At 54.5% G+C, this 14,492-nt stretch overlaps 1 protein-coding gene across 3 annotated transcripts in view; it reads right to left on the reverse strand.

Moving 5' to 3' along the window:
* Positions 1 to 1,947: 1,947 nt before the first annotated feature.
* SFXN5 (sideroflexin 5) overlaps positions 1,948 to 14,492 on the reverse strand; it is a 124,329-nt gene continuing 111,784 nt past the window's right edge. For 2 of the 3 annotated variants that reach the window (XM_081207319.1, XM_081207318.1), the window contains one exon: positions 1,948 to 7,929. In XM_081207319.1, the coding sequence (XP_081063445.1) occupies positions 7,852 to 7,929 (78 nt within the window). In that variant the 3' untranslated portion in view covers positions 1,948 to 7,851. The remainder of the gene's footprint in view (positions 7,930 to 14,492) is intronic. The other variant, XR_014011379.1, reaches the window with a different exon arrangement.

A 14,492-nucleotide genomic window follows, 5' to 3' on the forward strand; every position in this document is an offset into this window, starting at 1 on the left:
CCCATCAGATGTCAAAGAGATAAACTGTCTGACGTTTAGAAGACATCTGAAGGCAGCCCTGTTTAGGGAAGTTTTTAATGTATTTTGAATCTCTGTTGGAAGCCACCCAGAGCGGCCGGGGCAACCCAGCCAGATGGGCGGGGTACAAATAATAAATATTATTATTATTAATTATTATTACTTATTACTACAACTATCCATGGGCCTGATCCAGCAGGCTCTTTTTAATGACTGACTGTGTAGTTTGAATCTCTGTTGGAAGCTGCCCAGAGTGGCCGGGGCAACCCAGCCAGATGGGCAGGGTACAAATAAATCATCATCATCATCATCATCATCATCTGGGCCATGGGCCTGACCTTCTCACAAGCTGCAGCAAGCAAGACACTTGGGGAAGGCGCTGAGCATGCGCCCCAGGCCCTGGCCCTCTCCTCCTGTTTGAGGCTGGAACTTGGAAGGTGAGAGATCCATTCCCAGGAGCGTCAGGGACCTGAGAGGACCCTCTGTGTCTTTCTCTAAAAGCAGGCAGCTGCCTCTGCCTGGCCTCCTCCGCCTGTTGAGCCCTGCCACTCAGCGGAGGTCGTGGGTGTCACGCGCCCCCACCTCTGACCTCAGGGAAGACGAGATCCTCTGTGGCCCCTGCTCCATTGTGCCTGGTGACAACACAGCCGGCCTACGGACACAGATCCCCCATCGCGGAGCAGGGATGACAGCTCTCCCTCCTCCACTGCTTCAAGGCCAGGGGTCTAATGCTCCTGCCACTCACCAGGCAGAAGAGAGGCCTCCCCCCACCGCTGAATGCAGGAACAGCTGGCGCTCTGCAGGTATGGCAGGTATGCAGAGGGCTTTCTGGTTGAGGAGGGCTTCACACCTGCGCCAGGGATTGAATGTCCAGGCCGAGGCCGCCTCAAAACACATTTGCCTTCCGCCGTGCCTGGAAGTGCCCTTGGATGACTGATAAAAGGCAGGGGACACTCTGTGCGTGGGCTGGGAATCTGAGCGGAGCCGCTGAGTGGCAGGGACCGGCCTTCACCCCAGCCTGAGAGGAGGGAGGGCCCTGCAGGTGAGGCTTGCGGAGGGGGGAGCAGCAGGCCTCAGGTGGTCCTGCCTGCAGGTGTGGTCAAATGAATCTCGGAGCATCAAGACCAACCTGCTGGATCAGGCCAAGGGGCCCCCAAATCATCCAGCCGCCTGATCTCACCGTGGCCACCCAGGTGCTTCCTATGAAAAGCCTGTGAGCAAATCTGAGCACCAGAGGCTTCTCCCTTCGGGTGGTTTCCAGCAACTGGCACCAAGCATAGCCACCCTGGCTAGTGGGCACTGATAGCTGTCTCCTCCGTGAATTTCTCTCATTTGCCTCTTTGAAAGCCATCTAGGTCAGTGGCCGAAGTCATGGGGTGGGGTGGGGGAGCAGCCATAATAATAATAATAATAATTTATTATTTATAGCCCGCCCATCTGGCTGGATTTCCCCAGCCACTCTGGGTGGCTTTCAACAAAATATTAAAATACAATAGTCTGTCAAATATTCAAAGCTTCCCTAAACAGGGCTGCCTTCAGATGTCTTCTGAAAGTCAGATAGTGGTTTATTTCCTTGACATCTGGTGGGAGGGCGTTCCACAGGGCGGGCGCCACCACCAAGAAGGCCCTGTGCCTGGTTCCCTGTAACCTCACTTCTCGCAGGGAGGGAACCACCACAAGGCCCTTGGAGCTGGACCTCAGTGTCCGGGCTGAACGATGGGGGTGGAGATGCTCCTTCAGGTATACTGGGCCATTTAGGGCTTTAAAGGTCAGCACCAACACTTTGAATTGTGCTCGGAAACGTCCTGGGAGCCAATGTAGGTTCCACACCCTCCCAGAGGCACCTACCTGGCCACTCTGGCCCAGGTGGGCACATCACACGCACAACCCACAGGCAAAGAGCCACAGACCAACCAGGAGAGAAGCCGCTTAGCTGTGTCATTTTTATTCCAGACATTTAGAAGTGTTACATAAAGTGTCACGGTCAAGAAATCTATTGAGGAAGTTAAAAAGACACTGTGCACACTTCCAAGTGGATTGGCATTGACAGAGGTATCTGCGCTCAGTCAGGTGATCGTAGTCGCTGGAAGACGAAGTGAGTTCAGAGAAGGACGAGGAAGAGAAGAGTCTCCTCACCCTCAGCCTCCTCTGAGTTACAATTTGCAGTTTGAGAGAGCAATAAGGTGCATTCAAATCTAGGTGCCGAGGACCACCTCAGGCCCCCCAGAAGGAAGCCGGGTGCCGAGGCCCAGGGAGGCTCAGGCCCTGGGCGCAAGTGCTGCCCTGAACTCTGACCACAGCCCCTGCCTGGCCAGCCAAACCTACGGGGGAGCTGCAGCTGACCAGGCCAGTCTGGAGCCCAGCCAGGCCCATGGGGCGTCCCCTCTGACATCGGTGGGACCTGCCTGGCCGCTCCGTTTGATGGCTGGACTCCTCCAAGAGCCGTGGTCCTCTCCTGCGCATGAGCTGCTCCCCAAGGGCTGCCAGCACCCATGCGCCATGTTCCTGAGAACATTGTGGCCAGGAATGGGCAATGCAGGAAAAGGGCCACAAGCCAAGGGGGTGGGGGTGTTTGAGACGCCCCCACTCCCAAGCCCTCTGGCATACGGCTTCGTGATGAGCTCCAGGAGAAGAATTCAATGGGTGGGAAAGAAAGGAAGAATTGTCCCTCCCCCCCACCCCCGATTCTGGACCCGCGGCTCCTGCGTAACCCTGAGATTAAGGGCCCTTTGGGGCAGTCAGAACTTACACAGGCATTCTGGGACTGCCTCTCAGCTCCCCTTTTCATGCAATCCCACGATAAATGGCTTTTTGTTTCTTTCAAATGAAAAGGTTACGTTTTGGTTCCATGCCAAATGGTACCTGAAAGGAAAGGGATTCCTCCAGGAAGGAGGCGAGAGCCGCTGCGTCCAAGGCCCCAGCTGCATATTCACAAGGGGGTGCCCCCTCCGCTGCTGCCCAAATACACTTCCACAGCAGAAGGGGGTCGCATGATGCTCAGCACCATTCCTGCAGGCTGGCCTCCACCCCACCCTTGGGCTCCCCTGCAAGATGCCAGGAAATCAGCCGTGGGGAGCCTGGCCTGGGCCTCCCCCCAGGTGGAGGATGGAGCCCTGGGCAAAGGACCCGAGGGGGCAGGCAGGCAGATATTCTGGCTGGGGAGAGGGCTGGCTTCTCTGCACACATCCTGCCCACGCACAGCCTCCGGAGAGAACAGGCAGTAGGTCAACCTCCCTTCACCAGGTGGGGGGCCTTCGTGGGAGGGAGTGGGGGCGAGAGGGGAAGCCTCACCCCACAGATCTCCTCCTGGACGTGGATAATAGAATCAAGGAGCAGTAGAGTTGTGGTGTGTTTGTCGCAAGGGCTATCTAATCTCCCCCGAAGGAGAGTCCACCATCTTCCAAGGCGGGTCTGCTCCACTGTTGAACGGGTTTTACCACCAGAAAGTTATTCCTACGGCTTAGTTGGACCCTCCTTTCATAAAAACGTAAGAGTTGAGGGCACCTCAAGGGTCCTCTAGTCCAACTCCCTGCAATGAAGGAATCTCAGCAAAAGCACCCCTGGCAGGAGGTCCCCCCAACCTCTGCTTAAAAAGGTCACCTCCTTCTGAGGGAGTCTGTCCCCCAGTCAAAGAGCTCTTGCCCTCAGAAAGTTCTTCCTGGTGTTCAGTCGGAATGCAATTTGGCAAATCTAACTCACTTAAGCTGGAATGGCAAAGGTTTTTTGGGACACCCCTGGGACCCTCGCAGGCCTCTCCTCCTCCTCCTCCACCTTCACCCAACACCCAACCCTTTGCCGCCTCTTCCTGCTGCAATGCCGTCCTCATTATTTCTTAATTAACATACCCAAGAAATCAATTAGCTGCTCGGTTCTAATTAAAAGCTAAGAGGGATGATCATCTCATTATTACGGGCTGCGGAGGTGAGCAACCCACCCTGGCGGGGGCTCCTCCCCCTCCCCCGTCTCCCCAATTATGGGAAATGATAAAACACCAAACGCCGCCGACGCCGTCCCAAGATCACAGGCTCCCCTTTGTACCTTTGGGGAGGCGGAAAAATTAATTAGCCTTTAGGCGGACGGCTGCGGGCTTTTGCTCAGGCTTTGCTCGGTGCCCCGGCTGAGGGAAGCGGACGTTTGCTAGCTCTCCAAGAGGGAAGGGGGAGTGAAACAGCCCATGAATGCAGGAAGGGGGCCAGACGAGGCAGGATCAGGGCCTCCTCTGGCCAAAGGGTCCAGCAGGGGAGAGGGGGCTACTTGATAGCAGAAAACACTCATCAGGAAAGGGTCCCTTCCAATGAGAGCCGCGGGATTCACAGGTGCCCCTTTCAAGAAGCGCCCAAGACTTCGCCATTCGGGTGGGTGGGAGACAGGAAGGGACTGTGTAGCTCAACAGCAGAGCCCCTGCCTGGCACGCAAAAGGTCCCGGGTTTAATCCCTCTGCCAGTTAGTGCACAGCAGGCAACTCTGAGCTCAAGGAACCAACGGCCTCATTCAGTGGAAGGCAGATCCCTCTGATCCTAGGGGATTTCAAGGCCTCCCTCCCGACAGCCCCCCATGGAGGGCAGCAGGGGATTTGCCTAGGACAAAAACCTACGTATCTGTGATACCTGCATTGCAGGGGTTGGACTAGATGTCCTTTGGGGTCCCTTCCAACTCCACCGTTCTAGGACTTCCTGCGTTTCAACCCCAAGTTGGAACCTCTTGAGATTTCAAAGCATATTGGCATCTGGCTCAGGCCTTCCAAAATGGGTCTCCTACCTCCTGGGGCACAGTGGGATGCCTTGGGGGGGGGTTGCTAAGAGGTAAGGGGGGGCAAAATGGGGGCACTGGAGGTGTGAATGATAATGAGGCTTTGAAAAGCTGGTATCACTGGATCAAGTTCATCTGCTTTGCTGAATTAATTAAGCTAAGTAGTTTTAATTAGATTTTGAATAAATGTGCAGCTAATTGCAATTGTTTTGAATTTTACGGCGTTACGAAGGAGCCTAAGAAGAGATTGCAGGATCAGGCCAAAGGCCCGCCTAGTCTAGCCTCCTGTTCTCACAGTGGCCAAACCCACAGGCAGGATTCGCAGCTGCCGCAGGCTCACTTCTAAAGTGCTGGGAGGTCTTCAGACCTGCAGACATACACAGGAAAGGGTAGCCTACTCTGCAAAAGTGAGCTATTTTGAGGATCTGTGCGCCATCCTCTGCATGACTCACAACCCACACCCCTGTTTTGGTCACCGGAGACTGAGGCTCCCTGAAATGGCTGGTATCTCTTGACGAAAGGCGGCTGCTTCCCCAGCCCGCCCTGGAAGCCAAGCAATCTGGCCCTCTTGATGTTTCTGGAACAAGGAATCTGAAAGAGACCCCCGGATTCGTTCCTCTCCCAGACTAGCGCCCCGTGGTGCTCACCTGCGAGGCACATAGAGAGTCACAGGGTTGCAGAGTTGGAAGGGATCCTCAGGGCCCCCTGGCCCAACCCCACAGAGGGGCTGTGGGTGCCCCTTCTTCCTCCTAGGAACCAGGCATGGGGCTCAAACTGCAAGGAATCTAGGAAGAGCGAGGGAATTGGCTGCTCATCAGCAGAGGAGGTCCCTGGCAGGGGCTGGGTGACCTGGCCCCCTCTCCAGCGGTGGTGGTGGTGGGGGAGTCCTCCAGGCAACCGCTCAGCACACAGTGTATGCGCACCCACTGAACTCCCATCTCAGTTTCTGTTTGGCTGTGTACGCTGCCTCTTCCATGGTGCAAAATCTAATACAGTGGTACCTCGGGATGCAAACGGGATCTGTTCCGGAGCCCCGTTCGCATCCTGAATAGAACGTAAGACATGATGGCGCATCTGTGCGTGCACGGGTTGCATTTTGCTGCTTCCGCGCATGCATGTGACATCATTTTGAGCGTATGCGCATGTGCAAGCAGCGAAACTGTTGCCACAGAGTGCAACCTGAAAGCACTCAACCTGAAGCACATTCAACCCGAGGTATAATTGTACAGTGGTACCTCGGGTTACAGACGCTTCAGGTTGCAGATGCTTCAGGTTAGAGACTCCACTAACCCAGAAATAGTACCTCGGGTTAAGAACAGCTTCAGGTTAAGAACGGACCTCCAGAACGAATTAACCTCTGGTTAAGACCAGAGGTACCACTGTATATTCCTCTTCCTCTAATGCAGAGTTCTGAAGGAGAGCAGCAAGAGCATCAGTCCTTTCTTCCTTCCACTTCCTTGCACACAAACCTTTCCTCCCTGCTTCCCAACCCTTTCCAGGGGTCAAAGCAGCCCCGCAGCTTGGGAATGAAAGGCACCAGGAGGGGCAGACCCCTCCGCCGCTTGCGGCCTGCTTTGGGCCAAACACTGCAGACTGGCACCCCTGTGCCTGTGGTCACAAGGTTCTCTCTGGTGGCGCAAATCTACGGAGCGCTGCCAATGGAAACCCTGGGCTTAGTTCTGCCATATTAGAATCATAGAATTGCAGAATTGGGAGGGACCTCAAGGCTCATCTAGTCTGACCCCCTGCAACGCAGGAATCTCAGAACCCCTGCTTAGAAACCTCCAAGGAAGGAGCGTCCAAGGGAGTCTGTTCCACTGTTAAACGATGCTCACCTCCAGAAAGTTCTTCACTAGGGTTATTATTCCAGACAAGTTTGTTTCCTTCTCCAGCAGAGAACCCCGTTTGAAGTTTGCCTCCTCCTCTGGGCCATCCAGTGACCCTCCCTGCTGATGGCTGCCACCTACCTTCCCTCTTGCCTCTGGAAGAACATCTGCCCTGCCTTTCTCCCTGCCTGCCCGCCCTTTATGGCACTGCACGGGGCATCTGGGGCTGAAGCAGCAGGAGAAGCAGGGAGGCCCCCAAGAACCTCCACCGCGGCCAAGCGGGGAAGAAGGCCAGGTGAGCTCATTGGGTAGGCAGAGCCCTGCGCGATGGCAGCGCATTGGACACCCAAGAGGCTGGGCAGGGAGTTGGCAGCCAGCCAGAAAGCTCCCCCCATCCCACGATGGGGAGTGTGCAACCTGCAAACAGTGCCTTTTGCTACCTCCTGCCAGAGGGTGAGAAGAGGCCACGATCCGGAGACCCACCACAGGAGCTTCACACATTCCGACCAACCAAGTGACGGCTGCAATTAGAGCAGGGCAAATTTAACTTGGGAGCTCGCCCACTGGAGAGAGAGAGATATATATGTGGTGGAGTGTGGCGGCAGTCCTCAGGCCAGTGGGGACGGGTGGGTGGGGGACGTGGGTGCTGCACGTCGGCTACGACCTTGGCTGCGTTATTGGTTTAGAATCAAAGCGAGTGCTGCGGATCTAAGATTGATTCTGTGCACATCGACTGGTGCAAGAGTGACACTGAATCGAAAGAGTACGATTATCAAGACGCCCTACCTACCTAATTCTTCTAAGTCATGCGCCGGGGGCGGAGTGCTGTGCAGAACCGAACGGTGCTGGGGAGGCCGAGCTCCTCAGGCTGGGAGGCGAAAGTGCCGTGGAGAAGAGAGGTCGACGTTCGCACGGGAGCCGAGCGGAGCCACGGAAAGGGGCCACGACAAGCCCCTCCGCTGAGGATTCAGGATGTTGGCTCTCGGCTCCTTCCCTCCCTCCCTGGCGCTCCTTCCTTTGTGCTGCTACTGTCGCTAATTTAAAACTTTAAATATTAATCTTTCCGACCGACGTGAGACGGCGGGTCTCTGAGAGTGTTAATTTACGCTCGGCTCTTGGCGGTGGGAAGATGCTACGAGGTTCTCCAGCTCTTTCCTTCTATTGTCTTAGTCATCCTCCCTTCCTCCCCCCCCCCGTAGTCTTCCTCGCTCTCCTTTCCACGCCTCTCCGTCTCCCAGGCCCGGCAGCTCCCTTCCGCTTACAACCCTTTGTTGTAGACCAGGGTCTCGCTGGTGGTGGCCTGGGCGATTTCGGGCTCCAGGCGCGACGTCTCAATCTGCCAAAGGGGGAGAGAGAGAAAACACAGGCAGGTCAGGAGGAGCAGAGCAGCACACGGAACATGAAGAGAGGCTGCTGGATCAGGCCAAGGCGCTCCACCCAGCCCAGCATCCTGTTCTCACAGTGGCCAACAAGAACGCAGAATCGTAGGGTTGTAAGGGCCCCCAAGAGTCATCCAGTCCAACCCCCTGAAAGGCAGAAATCTCAAATGAAGCATCCATGACAGATAGCCACCCGACCTCTGCTTAAAAACCTCCAAGGAAGGAGACCCCACCACCTTCCACCCCACGGCTGAATGGCTCTTAATGTTGGAAAGTTTTTCCTGCAACCGGGACCTGATCACAAGAGCCCTCTCCGTCCCATGGCTTCCAGAAATGGCATTTGGAAGCACGGATGCCTCCAGCCATGGGGCAGAGCAGAGCCATTGTGGAGGAGGGCTGCCAGTTGTGGCAGAGACCCAAGTGGCGTCAACCAGGTGTTGGGCATTTAGCGTCGCCAGTCCCATGGCACCCTCTCTCCTAGCAGAGACAAGGAAGGAGGGGAGCTGAATACAGTAGGGCTGCCCAGCAACTGTGAATCTGTTGCTGCTTCAACCTCCACCTCCTCCTTCTCAGCTGCCTGCCCTGTGTCTGCAGTGCTTTCTGCCTCTTCTTCCTCTCTCTCACTCTAGCCTGTTGCTTGTTCAGCACCCAACCATTCTGCCCCGCTTCCTCCTCTGGCCTGTCCTCCATGTCCCAGCACCACCCCCCGGCTCTGAGCCTTCCTCTTCTGAGGCTTCCCTCGCGGGTTCCCCGGCTGGAACCTCCCAGAATTCCTCCTCATCCAAGAGGCCAGCCCAACATTTAAATGAGTAGACGGAGACAGGCATTTGAGACGCGTGGTAGCCAGGATGTCAAGCAACCCTCAGCCCCTTGGCGAATTCAGGGCAAGCAAGGGAACAACTCCTCTCACTCCAAGGTTGGCAGAGGAGACCAGAAGTGGGCACATCAACCCTCTAGTGAGGAACACGAGAGGCAAGCACAACTTAGACATCATTGACTCTGCAGTGAAAAAGGCCCTGCCAGTTGCAGGCAAACTAATTACCCAGCGACTGTCTAGGAGCAGATGGCCCATTTGAACCTCCCATCTGGGACTATCAGCAGGCTTTCCCCGAGACCTGGATTATAGCAGAGCCCCTTGCAAGACAGCAGCTCCTCAGCAAATAACACAAGGAGGCAGCTGTGCATGACTGGGCCTCCTCTGTCACCTCCCTGGATGCCAAAAGGACCCCTTCCCCTGGCCTGGCACCAAACGCCACTCTGCACACACCACTGTCTTGGTTTGGCTGAGTTTTGGGGGGTGACGTGAGAGGTTTGGACAGTGGTAATTGTCTCAGAGACCCTCCAGTAATGGAGCATCGGAAGGGCACAACAGAGGAGGAGGATGAGCAGAGAGGAGATGATCAAGTGTAGGTAAAACTGGCAGCATTCCACTTTTTTAAAAAAAATATCTCCAAAAACAAGGTGTGGAGGGATCTGTATAACCTCTTAGCTGAGAGCAGGTTGATAAACTACGGGATTAAATTACAAGAAAGTCAAAGCATCGGAGCAGATTAGCAATGAATCATCCAGTCAGATAGAGTAGCATTCTTTGTTGGGAGGTGGAGAAAGAAAATTGGGAGAACCCCCCCCCCACCGTGCTTTGCATTGAAATATCTGGGTTTTTTTAGATATGTGCATCTCACTCTCCCCACTTTTAAATTTGTCCCCCCACCCCTGGGTGCTGGACACGCCCAGGTTCTCCGTATCCCCCTTTCCAGCCTGTCAGCCTTCTTGGCCAAGTGGTACCCAAACCGAGCCCCAGGGTTCCAAGAGTGCTCTTAATGCGCCTGGGATGCAGTGCATCTGCTAATTTGGCCCTTTGAGACCATGCCCACAGGTGTGGCAGCCAGGTGAAGAGGGGGCATCCCTTTCCTTCCCGTTTGGGTGGGAGGTGGTCTGCAAAAATACCCAGGAAAACAATGCCCCGCATTTGAACTTCTTGGAGAACATTTCTCAAAAACTGCATCAATGCTGCCTCCACAGCAGGGCGAAGACATCGCAGGGGTCTCTTCCCCAACACGCTCTGAGCACGCTGCCCCTCCCTCCCTCCCTCCTTCTCTCTCCATCTCTGCAAATTATTCTCTCTCTGTTTTCCAAGTGCTTCTCAAGGATCTATAAAAACGCCACACACCTCTTGTTATCTGGCGGAATCTCACCCTCCTGTCCTGCAGCACGTCACTCAAAAAACGATTCGCTTGCACTTTTATCTTGCGACCACACATTTTATGCAGCTTATAAGTTCAATTTAATACATCGGAAGTCCTGTATCTTGGCTCCGGCGCCGAGCCTGACACAATACTAGGAACCTAACATGGGAAAACCTAAATGCTTTTGAAAATGTTTAACCTAGTTAGACAAATTAGCAAAAAATTGTGCAAAACAATTTAGGTATTTAAAATATTCAATGTTTTTAAAAACTGGAAAAACTGTTCTTAGCTTTCAGCTGCAGAAACCCAACAAAATATAACATCCAAGCAGTCTTAGCATGAGGTGCAACATAACCCTTCAGCAAAGCTGTTAAACAGTTCCCGGTGCATCCTGGGAAATAGCACTTCATTTATTCAAATGCACATATGTCAGGTTTTTGCACCATATGTCATTCCAAGCTATTTACAGTAATAATTAAATCTTAATCAACGTTTAACCTCTGTAAAATGTTTGAAGGGATCTAATCACCCTTCAGTCTGCACTAATGAAGGAGAAATATATAAACATAAAAAGAAAATGATGCGCACCAGAAAGAAGAGTAATTGCAAAATTGTATTTCTTTTAAATATAATCAGCAAGTTATGTAAAGGAAGCCAACGGGTATTTTAAGTGAAGACATCTTGGGTGTCAGAGGTGTGAGTAGCTAATTTTGTACTGCTATCCATAACAGATGTAGCATATTTTCTCTTAGAGCCATTATTAGCAACTTCACCATTTCATTTCTTACTGGAACACAAAGCAGAACATGGAAAGATCTTGAGAGGTACAAGGGAGGAACGAGGAGGCAGCTCCAGACGCCGCCGTGATCCCCTCTGCTGGCAGCTGGAAGGTGCAGCTCCTTCTCAAGCTGCCAGGAAGAAGCTCAGAGGCCAAGTGGCTGGGGCTTCTGTGACATTGTCTAGGGCCTCCGGGGCAGAGACCTGGCATCCTGGCTGGAAAGACCCACGGGCAGGAGGGACCAGGGCCAAGGTGGCAGGCAGAGGCAGAGACCCAACTGGCTCCCTTTGACCGGTATTGTCCACACTGACCGGAAGTAGCTCTCCAGGGTGGCCAGGGATGGTGGGAGTGCTTGTCCAAGGACCTCCGGACTCCTTAAGCCCCATCAGAAAGCGGGTTCATCTACCTGCGGGTGTCATCAGACGGGCACCATCTCCACAGGGGTTCAGCAGGGGCCTCTGGGGATGTGGAGGCAAGCAGGGCAGGCTGCGGGAGGAGGAGGAGAAAGAGGCTGTGTTTGGGGCGGCTGCTTTGCCACGGACACCCCACGCAAAGGTGGCCAGAGAGGCAGAGAGCGGGCGCTTTGTGCCTGGGCTTGATGCTCCACCTTTGGAGAAAGGCGCAGGTAGGCAGGCAGGTTCTCTGAAGGAGAAGGGACCAGGCTCCCTACCAGCAAGTGAAGGGGGCGGCAATTCAACAGGGGTGGCTCTGGCTGCAGGGGCCCAAAGGAGAGAGCCAAGTTCAGGGGAAGTGGGGCGTGGGGAATCACCCGCACTTGTGGTCCAGGAAGGGCCTGACTTGACAGCAGCCGGTCTAGACAAGCTGGCTTGGGGGTCTCTTTCAGCCTTGGCACTCTGTGATGTCTGGGGCTGCCGGAGTCCAGAAGCAAGAGCGGGGAGGGAGACTCCACAAGGGGAGGCACCAGTTGCTGGAAACTGAGTTTCTCTTGTCCTTGAGTCCTGCTTCCGGGTTCCCCAGATGGGGCACTACTGTGAGAACAGGATGCTGGACGAGAGGGGCCTGTTTGCTCCCTCTCCTGCAACACCTGGCCTTCTAGTCACCATGGGAAAGGAGGCCAGTCGGAGAGGTCCCCCTCTTCATCTGCCAGGCTCAGAGATCTTTAAAGGGCAATTACCTGCTCCAGAGGGGACGGGGCCCCCTCATTTCTTCCTGCCTGGGCTTTGATCATCTCCCCGTGTTTGACATTTCGAAGCAGTGAATTTTGGAGGGATGAATGACGTTCCTTAGGAGCTTTCAGCCTCTCCACTTTCCCTCCGCAGCACGGATGGCGGGAGCTTCCCCCGTCTCGGTTTGCACAGCTGAGCATGAAAGTCCCACAGGTGCAAGGTGTTAAAAGGAAGGCGCTGAAGGGCTTAGCGGAGAGCCTGCCCTGAGCCACACAGAGCCTCTCCAAAGGCCGCGGCGGGGGCTGTGTCAGCACAACAAAGGCCTCAGGAACCCGGACCAGATCAGCACATCAGCAAGGCCCAGCTGGGGCCGGGCGCACAGGACTTCTGCAAATCCCCAGAAGGGCGGTTTCACAGAACTGCAGAGTTGGAAGGGACTGTGAGGATCATGCAGCCCAAGCTGCTGCAATGCAGGAATCTTTTTGCCCAACGTGGGGCTTGAACTCCCAACCCTGAGATTAATAATAATAATAATTTATTATTTATACCCCACCCATCTGGTTGGGTTTCCCCAGCCACTCTGGGTGGCTCCCAACTGAATATTAAAAACACAATACAGTACAGCATTAAACATTAAAAACTTCCCTAAACAGGGAAGGATCCTGCCTTCAGATGTCTTTTAAAAGTAAGGTAGTTGCTTATTGCCTTGACATTTGATGGGACATTTGATGGGAGGGCATTCCACAGGGCAGGCGCCACCACAGAGAAGGCCCTCTGCCTGGTTCCCTGTGACCTCACTTCTCACAGGGAGGGAACTGCCAGAAGGCCCTCGGCGCTGGACCTCAGTGTCTCTTGACTTAGGAAGGGCTTGGGATCACTCAAAGAACAGCTTGTGGAACCTCGTCCATTGCGGATTTTCTGAGCAAAGGCATCTCTTGGTCCTGCTTTGGATAAGAATGTAGGGAAAGTAGGTGCCCAGGTAAAGCCTGGAAGCAGAACCGAGAGCAGCAGAACTCTCCTCCCTTGGGATCCACAGCAACTGGTACCTTGACAGAGGAGGGAGAAAAGTAGCCATCGCGACTGGTAGCCACTGATCCGCCATGACTCTGCCTCATCCTCTTCTAAAGCCTCTAAGTTGGTGGACACCCCTGTTTAACTCTGCGCTGCGTGAAGAAGGACTTTCTTCTGTCTGTCTTGAACATGGGTAGGCAAACTAAGGCCCATGGGCCGGATCCTGCCCAATCACCTTCTCAATCTGGCCCGCCGACAGTCCAGGAATCAGCGTGTTTTTACATGAGTAGAATGTGTGCTTTTCTTTAAAATGCATCTTGGGTTATTTGTGGGGCATAGGAATTCGTTCATATATTTTTTTCCAAAATATAGTCCGGCCCCCGACAAGGTCTGAGGGACAGTGGACCTGCCCCCTGCTGAAAAAGTTTGCTGACCCCGGTCTGGAACCTTTCAACATTCAGCCTCATTGAATGTCCACGAGTTCTAGTGCTATGAGAGAGGAAGAAAACCTTTCCTTTGTCCACTTTCTCCAAACCACACATGATTTTCAATACACCTCTATCATGCTTCTCCTTCCCCACCTTTTCTCTAAACGAAAAAGGCCCAAATGCCACAACCTTTCCTCACATGGGAGCCTCTCCCCTCCCTCAATCATTTCGCTTGCCCTTTTCCGGACCTTTTCCAGATCTACAATATCCTTTTTGCAGTGCCCAGAACCGTACACGAAGTCGCACCAAGCATTTCCATCATGGCATTTGAGCGTTTCTGTTGAGTTCAGGTCCTGCTTATGGGTTTATCATTGCAGCATCTGTTGGCCACTGTGAGAACAGGCTAGAGCAGTGTTTCCCAACCGGTGTTCCGCGGCACACTAGTGTGCCGTGAGACATCGGCTGGTGTGCCGTGGGAGGAAGGCGGGCGAGTCGGGCGGTGAGAGGCAGCGGCGGCGGCGAGGATCCGCGTCGAGCCGGGGGCGGCTCCGCGGTGGTGGTGCCGAGCGGCGGGGCAGCGCGCGCAAAAGGGAGGATCGCGAGACAGCGGAGGAGGAGGAGGCCGGCATGTCCGGGCAGCAGCAGCAACAACAGCAGCAGCAACTCCCGCCGCCGCCCCCTCCTCCGCCCGCTATCGCCGCCACCACCACAACAGCCGCCACCGCCTCAGCTGCCCTCGCTCTGCTGCCTCCTCCCACCCCGGCAAGGGGGAGGGAAAAAACTTTCGCTTTTGTGCGTCCCTCCCGGCGTGACGCTGCGCGCTGACGTCACGGGGCGGGGCTTTAATGGTGGTGTGCCGCGAGATTTTTTTCCGGCTCACAGGTGTGCCGTTGCCCAAAAACGTTTGGGAAACACTGGGCTAGAGGGCCCCTTTGGCCTCATCCAGCAGAGTTCTTCTTAGGTTCTCAAATGTTTCCCATCTCTGGGGCA

Source organism: Podarcis bocagei (genome assembly GCF_964188305.1).
Source record: "Podarcis bocagei genome assembly, chromosome: 9".
Lineage (NCBI taxonomy): Eukaryota > Metazoa > Chordata > Lepidosauria > Squamata > Lacertidae > Podarcis > Podarcis bocagei.